Source organism: Gavia stellata, chromosome 32 (assembly GCF_030936135.1).
Source record: "Gavia stellata isolate bGavSte3 chromosome 32, bGavSte3.hap2, whole genome shotgun sequence".
Lineage (NCBI taxonomy): Eukaryota > Metazoa > Chordata > Aves > Gaviiformes > Gaviidae > Gavia > Gavia stellata.
In genome coordinates this window covers 5,863,240-5,887,535 of record NC_082625.1, presented here as the reverse complement: position 1 = coordinate 5,887,535, position 24,296 = coordinate 5,863,240, and the positions used below count along the sequence as shown (strand labels likewise).

Sequence of the window (24,296 nt, the reverse complement as noted above, 5' to 3'; positions counted from 1 at the left end):
ATTGAAAGCATGTTCTACAAACCCCCTCCACTGCTCTCCTTATCTAAATGCAGTTCTTCACACTTCATATCCGCTTGTTCTTGTGAAAATAGCGTCCTTGAGCTTACACACGCCTGTCCTTCCAAGTGTCTGCTCCCCAGAGCACACAACAAGCAGAGACCATATCCCTTTGGCCGCCTTCACTGTTTTCATCTGAGCAAAATTCCGCACCTTCTCCACTTCTGATTTTGTACAGGTTGCTCAATGACTATTCCTTATCAAAGAATTTGAAAGGCCTGGGAAAAGAGAGCAGGGATATAATGGGGCTGACAAACAAATACAGATTAAAAAAGAAGGGTCTGAAAAGCGGCAGGATTACAACAGTCACCAGATTTTCTCATGTTCGCTGTAGGCATTTGACAGTAAGCTCGTACTAAAACCCAGAAGTTATAGTCCTGTTAACTTTTACCTGCTGCTAGGTAAGAAAATACCAATTACCTATCTTTCTCTACAAAAACCTAGAATACAGACCTTCCCGCTTAAGACTATACTTACCACCTTTAAATTACATCAGTGTAATATGACTTTAGAGACCTTAAGTGCTAAAAAAAGCCAACCCACACAAAATTGACAACATATATTAACTTATCTTGCTCTAAATACTTAATACCATCAGTCTCAGCCATCTCCTGCTGTTCAGTTACTAGTTTTCATCTCGTAACAGGCTAGGATATCTAACACCCAACAGTCCCGTCACTGCAAGAGGCATGTTCCACTGTTCCCCTGACAGATCAGGGGAACAGCTCTCTGGAACGCTCTCTGCTTCACAATTTTACATTGTATTCCCTCCTCTTAAACAGTACAATCTACCTTCCTTTTAGCGCATGCCAGAAAATGTATAAGGAATCAGCATTTACAGAGCATTATGATTTATGTCAAGTGTTCATACCAGGCAAGGAGACAAGATATTTGCTTTATCATGATGCTAAGACCCTGCTAGAAACCTATCATGTAAAAGAAGGCAGTAGTGTAGCAGTTTTCAAACTGTTTTAGTGGATAGTAATTAAGAAACCTTTAAAAAAAAACTTTAAAAGTTTGCATATACATAAATGCAAATGTACTCAAGAGACAAAGATTAAAAAAAGAAACAAGGAAGTCCTTATCTGGATGAATAATTAACAAAGTGACCATAAAACCTAGTTTTAAGCAAACTACTATACTCCTTTAGCAGAAAGAATCTAGTTTTGTTTCCACGATAAAAAGCCCTTTCATGAAAGAGGGCACTCATTTTCTTTCTGTGCATCACTTGGTTTTCTGTCCATGTCCTTGCTTCCTTTCCCAGCTCCCTGAGACGCACTGCTTCAGTTTCTGGCTTGTTTCTTATTCCCTTCCTGCTACTGACTGACAACTCTAGTTTCACTGGGGAGTCTAATATGAGACCAGAGCTAGTACTTATTTTCTACTTCACTACAGACTAGCTGCCGCCCCCCCCAAAGCACCTAACACAGATTCTCACCATCCTATCCTTCTCAAAAAAACCTACATTTAATCCTGGCTCCTGTTACATCAGAACACCTCAGTATGAAGGCATTCTAGTTTAGAATTTGTGTTCTGAACTGGGAAATTGTTTTGAGATTAAATTAAAAAAGCCCAAGTAAATAACACAGAAGGATGGAACAGATCTCCCCAAACGTCACTCAGGGAATGATGTTGTGTCTTGGAAAGAGAGTTGCGTTTGGTCTTTTTGTTTGTTTGGCTTTACAAAATGTGCTGTGAGTGACATCCAGATAGCTTAAACACGTATGAAGGCATCAAGAAATATCACGTCCAAATACCAGACACAATGTGCTGAAAAAGCAGAATTCAAAGTGGCGACTCTGTAGTTTCAGAGGATGAGAACAGATTAAAAGTGCTCAGACGTGCCTTGTGTGGGCTTTCTTTACTACAGTTACACTATTGTGTAGCTGGGGATACGTAATCACATCAACCCTGAGAAAAATGGAAGCACCCTGCATCGAACTTCCAAAAAAAGGGTTATGCCAATGCAGAAGTGCAGCAAGGTAGGATTGGCAGAGCAACTGATCCAGAGGCTATGTTCTAACCCACTGAGACAAGTCAACACTATGCACAAAGCATCTTTTGTTTCCTAACATCCTAACACCCAGGAAAACAAGCAGATGTGTCAGCAGAGCAGCCTGGCTAAGCAGGGAACTCATGGCAGAGCTCCAAAGCAAACAGGCAGCATACAGGAGATGGAAGAAGCAACAGCCTACAAAAGGAGGAGTTTAGAAACACTGTCCGCTCAGTCTCAGGAAAACCAGAGCTCAACTGCAGTGGAGACCTGAAAGGAACGGAAACAAGAAATAATATCAAGGGTAACAAGAAAAGCTTCTACTGCTGTCTCAGAAGGGCAAGGCTGAAAAAAGAAAACGCTGAATAGGATGTGTGATTTGGTGAGAGTGGTACATGACGCCTTCTTTGCCTCACTCTTCACCAACAAACTCGAACAGACCTCTGCACTTAGGAAAGAGTTTAAGGAGAAGGAGCAGTGGATGAAGATCAAGTCAGAGACTGATTGGTTGAGAGAACTTGACCCATACGAGTCCATGGGACTAGATGGGCTCTTTCTAAGGGTGCTGAGACACCAGGCTCATGTCCTGGCCAAAACTGCTCTCTATCATCTTTGAATGGTCATGGAAATTGGAAGAGGTCCCCAACAACTGCAAGGCGGCAAATGCCACATCCATCTTCAAAAAGAAACCCAACTCCCCCACACACTCTACAAGTATGACTGCAACAAGTAGAGTTTTGCAGGGATCTATCCTGGGACCTGTTTAACTTTTTATCCATGATCTGGAAAAGGTGATGGTAGTGGGCTTTCCCCAAGATGGGTGATGACACCAGGTTGGGAGGAACCTGTCAATACAGCAGAGGACAGGGCTGCCACCCAGAGGGACCTAAACACGCTGGAGGAATAGGACAACAGGCACCTTAAGAAATGCAGCAAGGACAAATGCTAAGTCCTGACCATGGGAAGGAAGAAACCCTGGCAACAACGCAGACTGGGCACTTACTGGCTGGAGAGCAGCTCTATGGAAAAGGACCTGAGAATCATGCTATAAAGCAAGGCGAGCATGAGCTAGCAGCACACTATGACAGAGAAGGTTAACAGCATCCTCCACTGTACTAACAGAAGTACAGCCAGAAGACAGAAGGAAGAGATCATCCCCCTTTACTCAACACTCACTAGACCACACCTAGAATACCACATCCAATTTTTAATGTCCCCCAGTACATGAAAGACATTGATAAACTGGAGTGAGCTCAGCAAAGGGCCACCAAGATGCTCAGGGGACTGGAGCACGTGGAGGTTTACAAGACAGATGGGATAAAGTCCTAAGTAACCTGGTCTGACCTCACAGCTGACACTGCTCTGAGCAGGAGGCTGGATTAGTGTCCCTTAAAACAGCACCATCCTACGATCCCAAATGATGGAACGAGGAACTCAACACCACATTAATCTGAGGTTCTTCCAGTTCTGCAGAACGAGGTCTTTTTGTATTAAGACAGCCTACTTCATCTAAGTAGGGAGGTAACAGAACTAAGTACTAATGAAAGGTTTAGAGAAGGTAAAGAATCACACTTTCTTCTCCCTCACAATATTTTCTCCCATTCATAGAAACATAGAACTTCTAAATTTTGAGTTTATTTCTAGTGTAGTCCTTAAACCAAAGCTTGGAATTACCAAAACTGCTACATGGCTAGCAACACAGACTGCCAATTTGCAGTGGACTAGTTATTCTGTCACACATTTTCAGAAGCACCCACTCCCATAGTCTATTTTTAATTGATTGAAAACTCATTTCTGTAGGTTTCCACTAGCTTTCTTCTGTCATTTTTTTGTCCACTGGTCTCAGGAGATGATGCTGGTTTCTAGCTCCCTCCTTATGTCCTTCAGCCCAATGTTAAATCTCCCCCACATCATAACTGTTAACCACTTTTTCACTTTAATATTCTAAATGCCAACTTCAGAGCCTGACATGTTATACACGCACTGCTTGGCTTGAGTTTGAAGACAAGCAGTTGCTATTTGTTACCCTCGTGGCAGTTTTTGTTTTCATACTACAAGGTGTCCTTACAAAAAAAAGAAAAGAAAGCAGCTTCTTGAAGGATTTTTGTCAAAACATGTTTTTGGATGTGAACAAATATCAAGTATTTAATCACTGATCTTCAAAACTAACAGTAGAAGGGCATGACCATTACAAGTCTATGCTGATCAAACCCTATCATCGCAACACAGAAGTGATTCTATTTGTTACTAGTCTACCACATACAGAATATTTTTGAAAATACAGGGAACACCCCCTACACTCAGTCCTTCACTAAAGATGTAGATGATGCATCTCAGCTACTCTGAAAACGCATGAATCTGAAGCTAGAACCCATAGCCTGAACCAAAACTTTTCTCCTGATCCAGTCCCCAAGTAGCCAGTCCTCCATTCTTCAGCAGCGTCCTTACACCTGACTTCATCAGCGATACTGAGAAGTTACTGTGCTGTTCTGAAACACACCCATTGTTTCCCACTTATACCATGGTGACCACAGTAAGCCCCAGGAAACTAGAAAATATGCTGCTTGAGATAGAACTAAGTACAGTAGTTTTAGTACAGGTACTGAAGTAGCATGTTAATCTTAAAAGTCACTTTCACTTTGCCCCAAGAAAAAAATTCTACAGTGTTTTATACAGATTTTGGAAAATGGAAGCAATTTGGGTTTTTTTTGCCTGAATAACTTCTTGAAGCTACAATTAATCATTGTGAATTACTTTCTTCCAGTTCTACTTCATCTCCAGTTTAGTCATAAATGCTGTCCAAAACTATCATTAGTCATGCAAACACCAACAGAACACTGCAGAAATCCCACATAATCATGTTTGTGTCAAGTTGGGGCAAAAGTTCAGTCTACCTGGATAGCCTGGTCTTGTGCCTAACATAGTAAGACACCTGGGAAACACTGCACTGTTGTAAGGCTGGATTAGTCGGATCAACGCTACACCAGGAATCACTGCACCATGCTCCACTTACACTTTAAGCATACCCTTTAGAGTACAAACCCAAAAGCTTAGGTTTGTATTTAAGCATTTCCACAATATTAGTCCTTCAAATGCCTCTATGGTCAGTGTCAATGCAACAACTCAGTACCTTTCTCCTACAGTAACTGAATTCAGCTTTATTACAGTTTCTGTGACTAAGACATAGATTGCTACCTGAGCCAATTCCCGATTCTGCTTAAGACTTAAAACCAGCATGTCTTACTGAAAAGACTTTTGATTGCAAAAGGAAGGAACTAGAAAGGAAACAAAGAAAATAATATCTAGTTTTACTGATAAGTATTTTCAAATACAGAATGTATCCCCACTGCTTCATTTGGCTTTATGAACCAGGACACAGGCCACTTTCTGTTCCGTGACCAAACGATGAATAGTCTCATTTATGGAAGTTTAAAGGCAAAATTGCATTTAACAGGTTTGGAAAGCCTGACCTTCAAACAACTCAGGAAAACATTATAAAGTACATATATGAAGCACAAATAAAGTGGCCTCTCCTCCACTTGCAAAATAAATGGCGTTTGCTTTGAAACGAAGATGATTACAAGCAATTCAAACACACACTTCTTCAGAAAAAAGTCAAAAGCTACAAAGCTAACTTGACATAAGTCTGTTCTTTACCCCAGCTTAAAAAGACAGCTTCCAGGGACCTCACTATCTCCACAATACTTAAAAAAATTCAACCATATGCAGTAAGGGTGACAGCTTTAAATCCTAAAAACAAAAGGCTTACTATTTTCAGTAATTCATTTAATGAAGTCCTTCTGCATACTTATCGTTTCTATATGTTCTCTTTATATTTTTTCCTTTCTCTCATTTCCAGAACATTTTTCTATCGAGATTTAATTTAAGTTGCTCCAGGGCTCTTTTTCCAGATGAATTGCCAGCATCCTAGATGCTGTGAAGTGAAAAGGATTTGTAAAGTGAACACAGAAAATACCAGGCCCAAAATTGTGCATGAATACCACAGGCTGATTTCTTGAGGAAGTCTTTGGGAGGAAAATGCCTTGCTCCCTTACTGTAAGATCTCATTTCTTTAAACTTTAGGACAGATTTTGTTAATATGTGGTTGAAACAGAAAACTGACTATTCAAGACACTGAGGGCTGAGAAATACACTCCCCCACCCCCTTAGGAAGGCACTTCAGCTTTCAAATAGTGACACTTTTTTAGCTGCAAACATTACAATGCAAAACCTTGGGAAGTGTTCAGAGACAATACGATCGTAGGTTAAGCTGAATTAAATTGTTATTCTGCAGAAACATACTGCTTCTCCACTGGAAGAGAATGAAAGTATTCTAAAGAAAATGTGGAATAACTGCCACTAAAAACATGCTGAGAAATATTAGAGTACAACTGAAGAGTTTACTATATGGCTCATTTTTATGGCTTCATGAGGGAAAAGAAAGGCAAACGACGTGAAGATGTCAACTTTTGTAAAGCAGAGTACTTCATGCAATGGCTAGTACAACTGCATTGGCCTTTTTGACTTTATGTGCCTGTGTATCACAAGGAGGGGTACTGAGCAAGAACATATTTAACCCTCTCAATGTCTCCAGATAGAGTAAAAGGATACCCACAACCCTAAAACAGTAGGAAGCCATCCTCTTATGCCGGTCCTGCCTTAAAGCATTCAGAGAACACTGCCAAGGTCCCTCTGAATGGCAGCACAACCACCTGGTGCACCAGCCACTCCTCCCAGTTTGCTATCAGCTGCAAACATGCTGCGGGTGCAATCTGTTCCATCATCCAGGTCATTAACAAAAACTTTAAACAGAACTGGCCCCGATATCAAACCTTTGGGTACTTCACTAGTGACTGGCCTTCAGCTGGACTTTGTGCTGCTGATCACCAACCTCAAGAGACTGGTTTTCAATCCAACCACAGGTGCTTCACTTGGTGACACAGGTCCTCCAGCACTGCACGCCTCCTGCAGCGATAAGAACATGTCTCTCTACCCAGCTTAAGTGAGAGGCCCCAGGCACTCCCTGCGACCCAAGACCTGCACCCTCTTTTTCAGTCAAGGCCTCTGATGTTACAGGTATAGCTACTACAATGACTGCTGGAGACCATGCAGCATGTCACCACCACTCCTGAGTGCATACAGGCTGATCGCAACACAGTTCGTGGCCCCCACCTGCACTGCTATGACTGTTCGCAGCGCTCTGGGAGCTATGCTCTAGGCTAGACTGTTATATCAGCCTGTCCTAAGCAATCGCTAAAAAGGTGCTTCCCTAACCAGGGGTCAACTGGAAGAAAAGCTCCAACCGTCCTTTGATCAAATACAACTGACAGAGCTCAGAGCTCCTTGCTAGAAGTCAAGGTCTCCTACAGCTACCCTTTCCTGGCAGCAGCAAGCACTCCAGCTCCTCAAAGGGTTCCCAGAAGCCCCTTGACAATCCCAGAAGTTCCCAGAACATTTAGAGGCAGAGCCCAGGAACCACTGCACCAGCTGCTGCTTCTGCTAGCTGTGTTCTGAATCCACTTAAAGAACCCAAGCAACCTTTATATTAAGTGTATTCCCATACCCTTGCCAGAACTCAGTTATTACGCCTGAGGTAGTTTATATGGCCAACCTTATGACAAAGGAAATTAAGTGAAGCTGGCAAAGCTAGAAAGGTGTTAACATTTTCAGTATTTGGCCAATCTGTCTGCAAACCATTTGCACTTTTCATTAAGTTAACCATTGTTGCTAGGCTTTCTTGAATGCACATTTAAAGAAATTGCATACCACCAAATGTGATTAAAAAGCTAGGGAAAAAAAATCCAGGGCTAATGATCCATTCCAATTACACAGTTAACAGCAAAACTGCATAAGCAATTTCATCGTTGTTTTCCATGCAGAAGGAAACAATTTCAGCCAAAAAGAATACTTCCACAACACAAGAACACTTCAAAATTCTGTTTCTAGACTGCAGTCTGCAGCACTAGTGAAATGAATAGTTACCCATCATGTGAACTAGAGAGCTACTTACCGCCTTTCAGCATCTGAAAGCGGTGCAATAAAATCTTCCTTCCCTTTTTGCTTTAAAAGCTTACAACGACACAGCCATTCATTTCTTTTTCAGCTGCATAATTTCTGTAAAAGAGTCTTCCAGAGAAGACATCATGAAAAGGAAAAGACAAGGAAAAGGTGAAGATGCATACCAATTCCTGAAGAATTCCAACTACCTAGAAGTGATTCCTTTTTGGTCCTGTAAGCAACATGCCACATGCATACCTGCAGTGCAAGTGAGCCATAATGACAGGATGTTTTGACACGGACCCCAAATTTCTGCACACAACTTTTAACAAGTCACCCCAAAATGTCCATTCTGCTCCACATTTTCCAGCAACAGTGGAGCCATACCTTTGTCCCTGATAGCTGCTGACCAAGGAGTTCAACGTTGGCAAGCTCCATCAGAGCTCAAACTTAATCAAGCAGTACAGAAGGTGTGAGGGAGGGAACAAGAACCCTCAAGCAGTTGGATGCCTCCCTAACAAAATCAACTGCCATCAGACAGAACACTTTCACAGAGAGGTGCACACAGCAAACTGGTTACCAGGTACTCAGAGTAGGGCTATGGGTGTCATGAGCAATAAACAGATCCCACAGTGGTCTGAGACCCTAAACACATGGGAAAGGTTTAACCCAAGCTTTTCAGAGCTTTAGGACAGTCAGGTTTGAAAGTACCAACACTTCAGCAGCGTAAGGGGAAGACAGAGAAACTAAAATGCAACTTACACTCACGGCAGACTAACTTTCAGCTTTAGCATTAGGTCCAGATGGACTAAAAGTCTGCATACACCTGCACAAAGAGCAGACTAAAGATGACCAGGTTCTCTCAGAAAATTTACAGCTATTGATAAGAAGCATCCGCTTGTGCACAATCAGACATCCTGACACAACAAGTCATCCACACCTGTGCTGCAAGAAATCCAGCAAGACTAGAGTGGCACAAAGGAGAGGATTTCATCAACTGAATTGGGCCAATGGCTACTCACAAGCCTCAGTAATTACCACAAAAGGCCAGGAGATGCAACAGTGAAAAAGTTACATCTCAGACTTGACACTGTGCCATACTATATTGGGAGGTGACCTTCTAATGTTTCCCCAGGGCTCAAAGCCCCGAGGTATGGCTAGTGCTAGTCTTGAGATCCAGCAGAAAGAACAATATCCGATGAGTTTTACAGTTCTCTTATGAAAATCCTGGATGTCCAACATGTACTCACCACAAATACAAGTACAGTGAGCAAAAGAGCAACAGTCCAATATTTGCCCACGGACCCTGAGTACCGATTCACTCATGACAAGTTAAGCAAAGCCAAGTCTGGAAGTGCTTAGGAATGTAATACACAAATTGGAGAATGAAGAGACCAGCACCCTATCTTTCCAGTATGATCAGGAAGAGCTGAAGGAGCACTGCACCCTATCTAATGTTCATCTACTGTGCACAAGCTTCTCTTTACAGCTACTGCAAAAAAAAAAAACAGAAAAAGAAGTTATCATGTCTCAAACAACAAAACAAATGCATAGTCATACTTTTACCAACTGCTGTAATCCGTGTGTATAGAAAGCAGAAAATTGATAGTAAGGAATGTAAACTGACACTATGGTTTGCTGCTACTTTCAACTTCCTATAGCATTCATCAATAGCAAAATAAAGGATAAGTAGTCTAGTGTTCCAAAGTTTCTCTAAATTTTATAAACACAATCTAATACATAAGATTGTTCAGTACCATGCTGTATCTGTAACAAAACTCAACAACATATAAACTTTGTTCATAACGAAACACTTTGCTCAAACGAAACAAAACTTTGATTCAATAATTGATTTGAAAGGCAAAGTAATCAGTCTCCAGAAAGCTAAGGCTACTTCAGTAAGTCATTAAAAACTGCATTCCAGGCAGAAGACATTGCCTGCCCTGCATGCTTCATTAATAGAGAATTGAGAAAAGATATACATATCAGGCATTGTTTTATGAAAAATAAGAATTATCAAACAAACATTTGATTTTAACTCTGCAAATACAGTCAATAAAGGCAACTCCAAAGACAAAATGCTTTGATTTAATAGAATGTTGTGGGGGCACCAAAGCTGTGATTTCCCTGAAAAGAACTAAACTGATCTAAAAAGTCTAATTCCCATAAAAGGAGAGGTTCCCTCTCTCCTGCCCAGGCCACTCAACCCCACTACATCTTAGATGCCAACAGTATGACTTATCTGACCTCACAGAAACCAAGGTCAGGGAGCAGGGTTTTCTGCAGCTCTACTTTCCTGCTAGTCTGCCATGGGGTCAGAAAAATCCACGTGGTAGCACAAGGAAAGCCGAACTCTGTCACAGGACTGTTCTTTTCGGGGGCAGCCAAACATCAGATCTGCTTAGAGTGGAGTTTTACAACACTGAAATCTTAATGCAAACATGAAGGGCAGAAAGAAAAGAAAAAGAGAAGAAGAAAAGTGGTATTTCTAGACAGTTCCTAAAGAAGCCAGTTCTTAGTTACTGATATTCCAAAACTATCAGTGCGCATGGAGAAGGCTGGGAATTGCTCCTAACAGTGTTGCAAGTGAATGAAAAATTAGGTAGCCACAAAACTAAGTGGTCTGACCAACATAGCAGAATTAAACACCTGCAATCACTTTAAAGAAAAGCAAACATTTTGTCCACAGGCACTCAAGGACTCTATGCAATGCTAACCGGAATTTTACTTCCGATTCTTCAGAGGGTTGCTAAGAAAAACCTGAAGCACACAAGCATATATTTTGGACTTTAAACTACCCAGCACTGCCAAGTTTGAAATTAAAGTTAACCAGACTTTACCAGAGTATTCGATGCTACAGGGAACAGTGTGAAGTAGACTCTCAAACTTTAGGTAATGACATGTCTTGCTTCCCATTTAAAATATTCTTACCTCCCATGTGGACAATTCTGTGCTTATTTCAAAGTCTAAGGTGTGGATCAGCCGTGACATTTGATAAATGGCTTGCTACCATTAAACCAGCGATCTTACTTCCTTGCAAAAGCAGCCTCCAGAGCAAGCCTCTACCTCTAGGCATCTCAAACTGTATGACAACATCTAGGCTGAATACTCAGCTATCAAAATATTAAAAGAAATCTGTATTTTATGTAACTCTTTCATGATGATTTCACATACACATTCCATAAGTACAGATTTAGATAGACAACTATCACGTGAAACTTCATCTGAAAGAACTTAGGAAAACTAAACGCATGGAAATCGGAGAAGCCATTCTGAAAGTAAGTTCTAAAGCTTTTAATTATTCAGTTCTCGTGTCTATTCTCAAGCATATAAAATAAAGTACTGAAGTCAGTTAAGATAACACACAAAGAATTCTCATGTGTTTCATCATCTTTCGTGCAGTTTTTACAGTGAAGTTGTTTCAGACCTGTTTCGTTACAGATTAGATAGTGATCTAAGTCAGTATTGCTAGATTCTGAAATACAAGATTGAGCATGTGCAGCAGAACATTCCACAAGGCAATTGTCTGCAGGCTGAGAACAAACAAGCATGCGTAGCTAGTTAACAGCACAATTACTTTTATTTACAGAAACAACCATGCTCTCCCACTAAATCCAAGACTCCGTGAATTCTGGACAAGAATAACCAGAACTTGTAAATGAAGATTTTTAGCTGTGCAAGGATTAAAACGTCTTCACAGAGCAGACAAAAGGCTCCTGCAACTAAATAGATATGGCTTATGGAACCAGTTGCTCTACCAGCATTTGTTTGTTTTCAAGGAAACATTAAGTTTCACAAATCTGAACAATTCATTCCTCTCATATTTTAAAGCTACGACTAACAATCCTATTTAAAGAACTTACAAGTTAAATTCCTGAAGAGTGATAAGGTCTACAACCATTTCAGACGCATGCCCCACCTTTATTGTACTGATCAAAAATCAGATCAAGTGCTTTGTTTGCAGATTCAGAGCTCTGGTAGAGTCAAAAACGCTCAGACTGTAAGAAGACTAAATAAGGTGGGGACCAAATTCAAACTACTTTTAGACATGCCTATTGATGTTCAAATTTAGGAACTGTACTTCTTGGAATTCTTAACCATATACAAAACAGTCATTAATTTAGTCTTAAGTATTCTATCTTCCTAATACTCAGAATCTAGTCTCAGCATTACTCTACTTATATGCATACTTTTCAATAGTTTGATTACACAGATACACAAACAAATATTTAATATTTCTACATTAAATTGCATTCAATTAAGTATTTGCTTGAGCAGTCTACCACAAAGTAAAAATTTCTTATATACTGGATTATACCTGCAACTTTGTCCCGAATAAGTTTTGCAGATTCAACTTCGCCAATACTGCTAAATAGACTCCGTAACTCATCTTGCGTCATGTTCTGAGGGAGGTAGTTCACAATTAAATTTGTTCTACCAATATCATCCCTGCAATCTTCAGCCATGTGATCTTCATAACCATTAGACATTTTATAATATATCTGCAAAGAGAAAAATCCCAAGTAAGTTCTAGATCTTTGCATTTCAATAAGCCAAACTTTCTCCACCGGAAATAAGTTTGAATGTTTATTTTCAAAAACTGAGAACAAGCAACTGTTTGAACTATGCATTTTTTCTACTTGCAAAACAAAACATTATTTGTGGAATATTCCAGAACAATTCATTCTTTCAAGCTAACAAGCATGGTATTTTACAAAACTATGTACCATTAGAGTTCTTAAGGTTTGGTTTTTTTACGTTAATAAAAAGGATCAAGACAGATTTTGTACACATTCCTGTCAACACCAAAGTATTCACAACAGCCAAGTTAAAAATCAGGTTCCCCATGTCCAAGCACTTGACTAGCCAGAATCAAAACTGCCACTCAACTCCAACCTTATGCCCAGAACTCTTAAAAGACAGAAAGAGAGGAGCAGCAGCCAGATCCAGTTCAGTGCTTCAACTGGGGACTATTTATTCTCTAAATGTTTTCTCCTTTACACATTGCTTATCCTGCATCTTAAGGCCCTGTTATTGTTAAATGGTTGCCTTTGGGTGACTGCTTAAATCGCATATATGAAACAGATGAATCTGTACTGGAGCACTAACTTCGGTGCATATTGAGTATTTGATAAGAGTTTCTATTTTTGCACCTTTTTACCGAAAGCCTTGAGAAAATATCCAGAAATTCCATCACATGAAGATATTGTCTGCCTTCGTCAGCCATCAGCAGGGACTGAATCTCAGCATTTCAGATGCAGAGGACATCTACAACTCAAACTCACGACACACCCAAGCTGCTCTTCCTTCATGGCCTGCCAGAACAGTAGATTTTAAAGTGCTTTGACAATTTCAAAGTAGTAGTAAAGATCAGGATACCTAAACCCTATTCCTGCAACAGGAGAAAAATGAGGTCTAGCAGATTCAGGAAGCCTATCCTGGCATCTTCTTTCTGCCAAACACCACCACCAAGAAGCTAATTTGTTGTATGGTTCCAGACTCTGGTTCTCAAGTTTGCTGCTACAGATTTGTTCATCCTCTCAGTACCAGAGAGCTAAACATCTCTAGCTCCAAAACGACATCGTTTTGCTTAACAGCTCTTGAAAACAGCTGTGAAGCACACAGAATTAACAGAAAAGCTGCTAAAACCCTGAAGTTAATTCATGGCCTCCCAATGCTCAGTTCGGCACTCCTCCTCTTAAGTCATCACTATTTGTGCATTTTACCACAGAATCCAAACACTTTGGCCTATTAGCAGCATACAGACATGTCAATTAAAACATTATTGCACTTTATGGTGTAAGTATGAATGTGTTTCCAATGCAGACTCCACCACTAAGGGGCATAAGACCAAACACTTCTTTTTGGATGAAATCAAGGCGGACTTGCAGCTCTAACTCCCTTCTGAAAGTTTAGTGTAAACCTTCCAAGTTCAACACAAAATCTGCTTCTCACTGAATGTCTCAGTGCCACCACAGAAGAATTACTTACTACAGGCTCAAAGATGAATTTTGCATTTACCTTAATAGAACTTTTGGTCAATAAACTCATTTGGCCAAAAGAATAACATAAGATGCTGTACATAAGCACCTACTATTAAAATTTCTCTCGCTGCAGTTGGCTTGAGAACTGAACATATTATCTGAAGCAGGTATCACTAGCATAGTGCTAATCTTGCCTGAAGGGATAATCAATCTGAGCTGAATTAGAACAGTTTAAACTATTATTGTTTCTCAGCCACCAGTAAAACATCAGGTCAGGCGTTCACAAGATGCAAAAGCTTCTAGACCACCTCAATGCAGAGTGAGTCAGCAAGCCTTGCAGTACCACGTAATTAATACTGGCTACATTTGCTGATTTATTTTTGCATTAAGACAGGTCAGAAGCATTCACATGACCACATAGGCTTCTCAAATAAGGTGATTTTGAGTTACAACCGTTAACACCCACAAGACAACTATGTACCATCAGCGTACAGATTTTTGTGAAACTACAGACACCACTGCCCTCTATGCTAAGGGCCTGAGCAGCAGTGGTACACGGCTTTATTTTACAGATCAGGACCTACTAAAGGATGAGCCTTTCCGGGGACTGCACAGCTACTGACAACTAGAAGTTGAATAATGGAAAGAGTCAGGAACAGCAACTAGAAATCCTAAGGCTAGAAAGGGAATGCTGCCTGCAGGAAGGGACTTTCAGTCCCTTCCCCAGTAGCGATTGTTAAGTCACGTCTGGCATTTATTTCATACTTTCTTCTTGCAAAAGTCGGATTTTTTTAAATGGCAATAACAGAGTACACCATTTTAGAATAAACCATGACTAGACCTATGTGAATTTGAGATTTAGCACAGTAGAGATTTAAACTAAACCTTTTTTTTTTTAATATGTGTTGAAGCATTAACAGCTGGCAGCTTATAGGAGAGGTCTTGCTCCCTCTCACCCACTGATTAGCCTTCTACCCCACATTTCTGTGTTTCAAGTGTCAACACGAGCAAGCCTCAGCACCCTTCTGCCCACAGGATTACCAATTTGTACCATGAAAGCAATGGAAAACTACACCAGGAGGGAAGCACTTTTTGTCATGTCAGCAGTTTTAATCTGCTTTCCTTTCAGCAAGCTAAGCACCAGAGCTAATGCCAGAGGATAGGAAAGCAAGAGGAGAAACTGCAAAGCTAGAAGCAGGGGAAGAGACTCCCCCCCATCGGATGATTTTAAGCCGCCAGGTTGTCTCAGTTGTACTGTGAAATCATAGATTCACAGAATGGTTTCGGTTGGAAGGGACCTTAAAGGTCATCGAGTTCCAACCCCCTGCCATGAGCAGGGACACCTTCTGCTAGACCAGGTTGTTCAAAGCCCCATCCAACCTGACCTTGAACACTTCCAGGGAGGGAGCATCCACAACTTCTCTTAGTTGATGTCATTAAATCCATGTTCCCTTACAGCTCCATCAGAACTGAGCACAACCTCAGAAAAGCTTCCTGTTCTGCTAAATGACACTCAAACAGCTGAACCTCCTTTGTTCAACACAGCTCAACTATAAAACCAGATGACTTACACTTTCAAAATTGTTTTAACGGAAGGCAACTTTGCTTGCCTTTGGCCTGTATAAAATTCAAGCCCTACGAGCACAACACACCAATATATTGATGAGCATGGAAGGTGTACAGTACAATTGGAGTATTTAGTAAGCAAAGGAAGAAATGTTGAGATTTTTCCAGCTTTACAAGACAAAAGTTCAAATTTCCTTCACTTTAATCAAATTTGTCCAAGACATGATACAAATCCTTCCTGCTGTCAAGATTCTCCTCCTGCCAAGTTTAAGAAGTGGCTATATATTTTAACGCTTTCCAAACCCAAAAACTTAAAAAAAAATAAATCTATTTTCCTTATCCTCCAAGGTATATCTGCTACCTAAAAAGGAGGCACCACAGCTAGATACCAAGCACAGAAAACTCCCCAGCACACCATGATGGCAAGTTACCAGACTTGTATCTGGCATTAAGCACAATTGACAGGAGTTTGGCAAGTGGCTATCAACTTTAAATCATTTTACCACAGCCTCTAATCTCACTGTCTGCAATACTTACCATCTATATCTCCCCGTGATAAACAAGGAGTGCCTAGGGCATTGTTGATTCAGAAGCAATTAGAACTGTGAAGGAAGCCTTCCATCTGCTTTTCTTCAGACATTAGTAAAAAGTCTAGGAAGCCCTTGCATAAAGGCCTGGCAAACATTTTCATGGGATACCAGGAACAAAGCATGCAGAAGCAATAAAGGCATAATAGAAAAAGAGGAAAAGGAGCAGAGTGCTGATAAAGAAGATGCTCCTTTCTTCCTAATCTTTCACCAAGCACTTACACAACCTACTGCAAGACTAACACTTTCTGGCCATCCTGGAAGTTGGTGGAAAACCACTTCCTCCACCGGTGGTGAACGGTTCTCATGCCAGTGAGAATAAAGACAGCCCCTGAAGAATTGTTAACCTTCGCATACTGAAAAGAATTCCAAAAAGAAAAGGTGGTATAAAATGGTCAGTATGGACAAAATGAGAAATACTACATAAGAAAACAAGTTTATTATTCTGCTCTCACTGAAATATGTTGAGGGAATCTCCTGATCTTTCTTTACCAAAGAGGCAACAATCAAATTATACCAGTAAATATTCCAGACTTGAGAACCAGGCCTGGAAACTACCTTGGATCTATAACTTCATTAACTGACGTTTCCCAATCCACACTGACATAAATCCAAAGTCTTATATTCTCAGCAGACAGGTCAAGGATGGAAAAAAAGGCCTAACAGCTCCATTTGGGAAGGCTACCTGTAACAAGACTGGTACTTTACAGCCTTTCCAAAAAAGGCTTTCAATTCTATGTCCCAAAAAAAGGAAATTTTAAGACTAAGTTCCACTGCACTGCAGTTCCCAAAATGAGAATTTTTCTTAAATAACCAAACCCTGCAACAGCTTGTTTTAAAAGGCAGCCTTCTTTATCTTCCTTGTGTAAGTTGCCCTCAAACTTACAAAGCCAAGGATGTACATACAGAGCAACCAACAGGAACCGTATGTACTGTGCCAAAATCTTTCATTAATTCTGGAGGTACTCAAATTGATATAGCCCAACACCTTACTACCTGTCTCAAAGATTGCTCATTCACCAACAGCCAGGTCTGCACCCTCAGGACTGGACTGAAAAAGCTCTCCAAGGTATTATTTTCAGAAACATTGCACTGACCGTGACAATCACTTTCTCACAAAGGTGCACAAGATCCCAGAAGGTTTAAAAGAAAAATTACATGAATGGTTCTGGCAACAGACCAATAAAAGCTTTTTCCAAATGACACTCAGTATCTCCATCCAGAATTCTAGGATACAGTGCTGTTAAGTCTTTCACTGCAAGATGTTTGCCAGAAGGAAGACCTGTATGAATCTGAGGAGATTATCTGAAACAGGAACATTGGCAAGAAAGATAACTGTCTGTCTTCAAGATCAGGCAAGAGGCTTTGTATACCTTCACCTTGTTCACAGGTCTGCAAAGGGACTAGACCACTACTGGGATCACAAATTTGAATGTAGACACCTAAACAGATTATAGATTATAATGTGAGCATTTTAACTACTGCAGAACTTAAGACGGGAAGTTCTTCCAGGAGCAATGAGCTCCATGCTCCTTCATGCCAGCAATTAGCACCTTCACTAAAATCCTGGCAGCAAGTCTTATCACTCCAGCAACTGACCTATTCTTATTCGTGCAATATCATTCTGCAGACGGTGAAAGCCATGTAGCACTGCAGGTGCACAGGTGAGCACTAACACTAGCTGAGCTGAACACAAGAAGGTCAGAGCTACCTCAAACATGTTTCTTGTCTTTTGATATCAGAAGCACACAGACTACAACAGTATCTGACACTTGGCCAAAGAGAGCCAGATGATTGTATTATCGTGGCACAGAGTTTGTGGCACCATCACTGGAACAATGGGAGTGGGCCATACTGAGCAGAGCATGGTTCTCAAACCACAATAGAACTGAAGCTGCTGACACAGGTTATTGACCCAACACCTCAGCCTTTCCTCACAATGAAGTGCAAGTTAGCATCACGTACGACACACTATGCAGGAAGTGCTTCAGGAGACAGTGTCTCACAGAGTCCCTAAACTGATGAAGTCTCCTTGTTGGGGTTAACAGTGGTGAATGAACAGGGATCCTGCACTGAAACTGATTGGCAGAGTTCTGCTGGTGAGCTGTCTTGATCAACTCGGACTTCAGTCTCAAGGGTTTATTCTCAAATACACTGTCTGACCTCAAGAATCTTGATGGGGTACTTCACGTAGAACTTCAGGGCTATACAAAGAGACCTCCTCCTGTTTCTTCAGCACATGGATGATATTTATTGACATGCCCCCCTGCAAATCATGGTTGACTCCGAGGCAAACAACAAATTTGGCTATCTGTCTTGGACACTGCTCTACCACTCAATTTTGAAGCTGCTGAGCAGTCTTCCTTGGAGATCGCACCTGAAATAGAACAAAAAGGACACTACTACCTCAAGGGAAGTACCAAACCAATCCACACAGCTGCAAAAGGCAGATGCAGAGGTGCCCAGATGTCTAGGTTTGAACACATGCCAAAAGCAATGCCACATACACAAAAGGGCCTGAAGGGCCTGGAGAGAGCCTCCACTAGTTTTAACTGTTTCAGGAAAACAGTTTTCAAGAATGATCCAACACAGTATTCCCATGCAAAAACTTGCTTTGCAGCCAACTGTCAAGACAGGATTGAGAAGCAAGAGTTTAATCAAGACATAGAAGGGACAGGGGGGAAAAAACCCAACATGTTTTCTTCTCAGAAATCACTCTAAGGAACAGAACATGTTTCACCTTGGAAGCTATACCAGCAGAAAAACCTCCATTAGGCCTGCCTGCCTCCCAGAAAAAAGAAAAACAAATTCCCAATGTTCCACAGCCAGAATACATCTCTATTTCTTAATCCAGACCCCTGTACTTTACCACAGATTCTTCCCCCATAATCTCCAAGAAAACCCCCTTTTATTCTTCACACAAACATCCTTTCACACCCCCAACAGCTCTCCACATTGCACAAGCACAGACCTCTCCATGAACATCCATACAGACTATAGGTCAGTGACAACACAGCGCAAGACCCTTTGCTATTTGACTTACACTGCATTCATACAATATTACTTCAAAAAGCAGAGGATTTCCATCTTGACCAAACACCAAAAGCCAATTGGGGGGGAGGAAGGGAGGGAGGGAGACGTCACAAAATCCACAGATTCTCTCTTCAATTCAAGAATAACATTTATACAGCATATGAGGGGAAAAAACGTGACGTTTAACATAAAGTTATCCTAGCATGTAAATGCACAGTATAGGTCACGCACTTCAAAAATTCAACTCAGATCTGAGCTACATGCTTAAATCTTTCAACAGTAGGTGATAATACTTAAGTTTTCCTTATGAATAAAAATAATTTAGGTATGAAGTAGTGTGCCTATGTTTGAGAGATGCCTGATGCCATTTCCAAAAGGGAAGTCCATGACCACAAAGGAATAATCTTGATCTCACCTTTTCTTGCTTGTTATGCTTGCTTAGCCTGATTGGCAGCTACTGTATTTCATGAACATGAACCTTATGTTTCATTGGAATAGCCATCTTCCTGAACTTTGAAGCATGATGTTTGGGTACATATGAAAACTTAAAGGCAGAAAGTGAGGTGCCACAGATTCCTTCCCCCAAACTGTACCGTTACCCTATTTCTCTTTTTGTTGTCCCACAGCGATCAATAAGGTCGGTATTCTCCCCCATGCAGCTGTCTCATCTGAATTCCTCTTCCCTGCAGCCACAATATTTTAAATCAGCAAACAGGAGAAATTTAAATTCACTATTTAATTTGATTCACTTGGCATCTGTATTCTCCACCCTCTTCCCCCCCAAGAATGGCATCAAGTCAGTCTACTGAAACATGCTAATGAAGGTCACTTAAAAAAAAAGTTCATCTTTAGACAGGAGGATTCTTTCACACTAAAACTCTAAGTGTTAAGCCACATAAGTTGCTTAACTTGCACATGTATGTTCTTTCCACACTAATGTGTACGTTCCCTTTGTAAATCTGGCAACCAAGCAGATCCTTTCTGCTTGCCAGTCCCTTGGATTTTTCAGAGTTAATAGATGCTGACAGTTAACATAACAGCATCCTTACACAGAGAAGAAACAATCTCAGCTGCAAAAAGTTGTCCAGCTATCTCACCTTCTGCACTGGTATTTTAAAAAGGACAGGTTTACAATAAACAGATATTAAAAAAAAGAAAGAAGTTATTATCTTCCTTGTTCTAGACAGTGTCAGACTGTCCAGCAATTGCCTCTGGCAATTTTTTCACCTACAAAAAAACATCTGGAGACAAAGAACTGTGCTGTGAAGGAACAACTCCTGTCCTACGCACAGGACACTTGCAGTAGGTGAGAAGTGGACATAGGAACTACAGATTCCAGACACATTCCGATAAGAGCTGCCCCACACATTGATCCATCCTTGGATTAGCAGCTGGTACTTTCCCTTTGATGGGACAGGAAGGCAAGTGAAGTAACAGGAGGAGACAGCATCCAACTCGTTCACTAGCACAAAACAAGTAACTGGAGATTTATCTCTGAAGGCTTTATTAGACACCACAACTTGCTCCTGCACTCCTACAAGGAGGCCACAGAAGCGGTGGGCGAGAGGAAAATTATACTTTATACTTACTATGCCACTGCTACCAATACTTTAAAAAAAAAGCAGCAAAACCATGCACATGAAGAAACTCTCTCCTTTCTCAGCATAGCTTATTTCCACCCTACCCCCCCCAAAAAAACCCAAAACAAAATAAGTTTAAAATCTATTTTTGCATACATCACCTACATATAAGAAGGTTGTATAATCAAATGGATCATTTAGGCCAGCAGTTTGAAGCTTGCAGGTGCCTAGATCACAGAACTGCACATCAAAAAGGAGAAGTGCCCTGATCAATTTCTAATAGAAGGCAAAACTTAACAGCTCTCATTTGCTAAACTATGTCACTCTCCCCAAATGCTTAAATTGGCTGGAATCTCCTGCAGCTGCCTTCCATGCTTTTCCTGAAGTACCTGGAAGTGCAAAAAGAACAGCTTCTCTAAACATCTTTTTGAAGTCTGCAAATACAGCAAGCTTGAGTCTTCTGGAATTAAAAGTCTACCACCTTCACAGGTAGGTTATCCACAAGACACATAGTCAGTGCAACATCTAAGAACATTTTACTGTCATCAGTTCACAGAGGGCTCATAACAAATAGGCAAGAAACAAGACAGAGACCAAAGCTTCAGGAAAGAAAGCAGGCTAGCACAACAGCTTAAAGAAATAGATTCTGAAAGTAAAATGACATGTCTCTGACAGGTCAAGACCGGGGGGGAATTCAGGAAGAAAAAAAGTGACAGAACATGCAAGAACCAGCAAACAGAAAATACAGTGCTTTAATCAGGAGCATAGAGCACGTTTCATGGTAAGCACTAGACACCGGCCACATTCAACAGACACAATTAAGTTAAGAAAGATGCTATACACAATATTCACATTTCCATTTAGACTGTGCTTACTACTACTGTTGTTCCCACAAATCTGGCACTGCATAAGACAACTCACATAGGAAAGCAGTATAGCCATATTTATCTGGTGCTGCAGAACCACCCACATCAGGGCTAAATACCTAAGGCTATAAATTCACTATACAATGTATTTAACAACATACCAGTTTAAGATGTTCCCATTCATATTCCAATCAGGTGAAGGGGGGAGCCTACTGCAAGCGCAGGCTGGAGGTTCTATAACTCAGGACTGCTGAACACTTTGAATCATGAAACCACAGGCTCATTTGCTTCATTATACAAATACAGTAACACTGCTTCAGAACAAAAACTAGGACAGTCACAGAGTAAGGTGTCATGCTGCATAGACTTACAAGCTCAGGAATCTAGACTTTATTAACTGTCATACAACACAGACATAACTCAAGAGTCAACAGACATTTAAGAAATCATATCAACCATACAGGCTTGATAAAGCCTATGGAACACATGCATCACCCCAGTTTTAAAGAGAGATACACAAGTCAGAACTGTTCACACAGCTCTACAAAGAAAAGTGGTTAAAACATGAGTACTGGGGGACAGCAGGCTGGTAAAAAGGTAAAGAGCTGAGCGATATGAGCAGTCAACATCCACATTCAGCGCATAAAAGGAAAAGGAGCAGAAATACAGAGACCACAAAAAATGATCAAATGTCAACAACAACAAGTATTAGTGAAGGGAATTAATCTCTACCCTTCCCTTTTCTTTCCTCCTTTATTTTCCACAGACGCCTCATTAAGCGGACCACAGGATCCCAGTGCAAGTCCCTCATGCAACAAAACACGCTTCTCTTCACAGCAAGTCTCAGATATAAGGCTCTGCCTAACAGGTAATGCTACTCCACTACCCAGCGTTACAGAATATGGTAGCCAGCACAGACTTCCACACAACTATCACGGCAGAGCTCAGCGGCCCTTTCGCCGGGCTACCTCTATACGCGTTCCTTTCACCCACATCCTCCCACTGAATGGCCCCCTAATACATTCTTGCCTCTTCCAATCACTAAAAAAGGGCAAGCGCTCTACTTCGAAAAGCCTCCCACGAGCACTAACAATAGTGGACTGCTACTTTAGTCATGACTTCTTCCGGCCAAAAGCACTTAGCACAGCATTACTTAACCCTGTTCCCAGCCGGCCCAAATTAGCATTAATATTAACACCTATTGTCCCCATTAGGAAGCCCACCCTCAGATTCTGCCAGTCAATAAAGATGCGCCAGTCTTAACGAAGGTGGGAGATTTAAAAGCTGTGTCCGTGCAGACACAGGCAAAATAAATATGAAAGACACCGACATCAGCCCCAAGAAGAAAGGCTCCCGGACAAGACACGGCCCCGGGCAGCGCATCTGCCGCCCGGGGCCGCCCCGCTCCGCGGCGGCCCCGGGCGGCGAGACCCACGGCCTTCTCGCCCACGAGCGCGGAGGCCTCGGGCCCCTTCTCCCCCGCCCGTGCCCCATCCACCTCACGCAGGCCCTCGCAGCCGCGCACGCTGCGGGCCCGCCCCCGGCCCGCAGGCCGCAGCCCCGGCTCGCCGCCCGGCCGCCCCGGGCCCGCGCTCCCCCTCCGGCTGGCCCCTCCCCCCCGCAGGCCCCGGCTCTCCCCCTGCAGGCCCAGGCCTCGGCCTCGCTGGCGCGGCCCGCGCCGCCCGCTCCTGCCCGCGCCGGCCTCGCGGGAGCCGCCGGGGGCTCCGCAGGCGCCGCCCCGCAGCCCGCGGCGGCCCGGCCTCACCTGTCGCCGGCTCGGCAGGGCCTGGGCAGCAGGAGGCTAACGGCTCCGCAGCGCGCACAACAAGCCGCTCGCAGCGCCGCCGGCCACGCCCCCACCCCGCCCGCCGAGCCCCGTTGGCTGCCGCGCGCACGTGCCCCGCGCGCCGTTGGCCCGGCGGCCCGTCCGTCAAGCGCGCGCCGGGGGGGAGGGGTGCTGCGCGTGCGGCGCCGGCGGCCTGGCGCGGGGAGCCGGGCCCCGCGCGCCGCCCCCGGGCCCGCGGCCTCCGCCCGAGCCCGCCCGGCCGCGGGGGGGGCGGGGGCGTGGTGGCGAGGGCACCGCCTGCCCCCCGCTCCCGGCAGCGAGGCCGGCGGTCTCCAGGCTGCCTCTGCGGGTGAGCAGGGGGCCTGCACCGGCCCGCTTCCTCGGCGGGCCGGAGGGGAGCTCCCGGGGAGGCGGTTGGTGGAGGGGGCAGGAAGGGGGCAGGCAGCGTGACCTGGGCAGTCCCCAGCGGGACGGCTCAGGGCTTCAGAAGCGGCCGGGAGCAGGGCCGGTGCTCGCCCAGCCTCGGCCTGCCTCGCTGGGGCCTGCTGAAGTCGTAGGAAGGGGCTAGCGGGACAACGTGGGTCTCGTCTCCATTGCTGCCTGTGCGCGAGTCCTCCCGTGCTGCTCGTGTAGAAGCAGAAATGCAAGTTCTTCCCTGTAGCAAAAGTTAGACGTGAGTAGAAGATGTAGCAGGACAGCCCCAGGCCCTGGGGTGTTTGCGGGCAGCGCCTCCCGTTAGCTGAAGCCTTCTCTTTCCACGGGTGTCGAGTGCCAGCAGATCGGGGAGCCTCCCCGAGCAGTAACGCAAACACCGGTGACTGGTTAAGAGAATAAATTGTTTCTGTGT

At 42.9% G+C, this 24,296-nt stretch overlaps 1 protein-coding gene across 1 annotated transcript in view; it reads right to left on the bottom strand.

Moving 5' to 3' along the window:
* Positions 1–23,493, bottom strand: part of ELAVL1 (ELAV like RNA binding protein 1) — a 41,097-nt gene extending 17,604 nt beyond the window's left edge. The window contains exons 1-2 of the mRNA XM_059831605.1: positions 23,429–23,493; positions 12,366–12,549 (exon numbers count right to left, since the gene is read on the bottom strand). Of these exons, the coding sequence (XP_059687588.1) occupies positions 12,366–12,537 (172 nt within the window). The 5' untranslated portion in view covers positions 12,538–12,549; positions 23,429–23,493. The remainder of the gene's footprint in view (positions 1–12,365; positions 12,550–23,428) is intronic.
* Between the last annotated feature and the right edge of the window lie 803 nt (positions 23,494–24,296).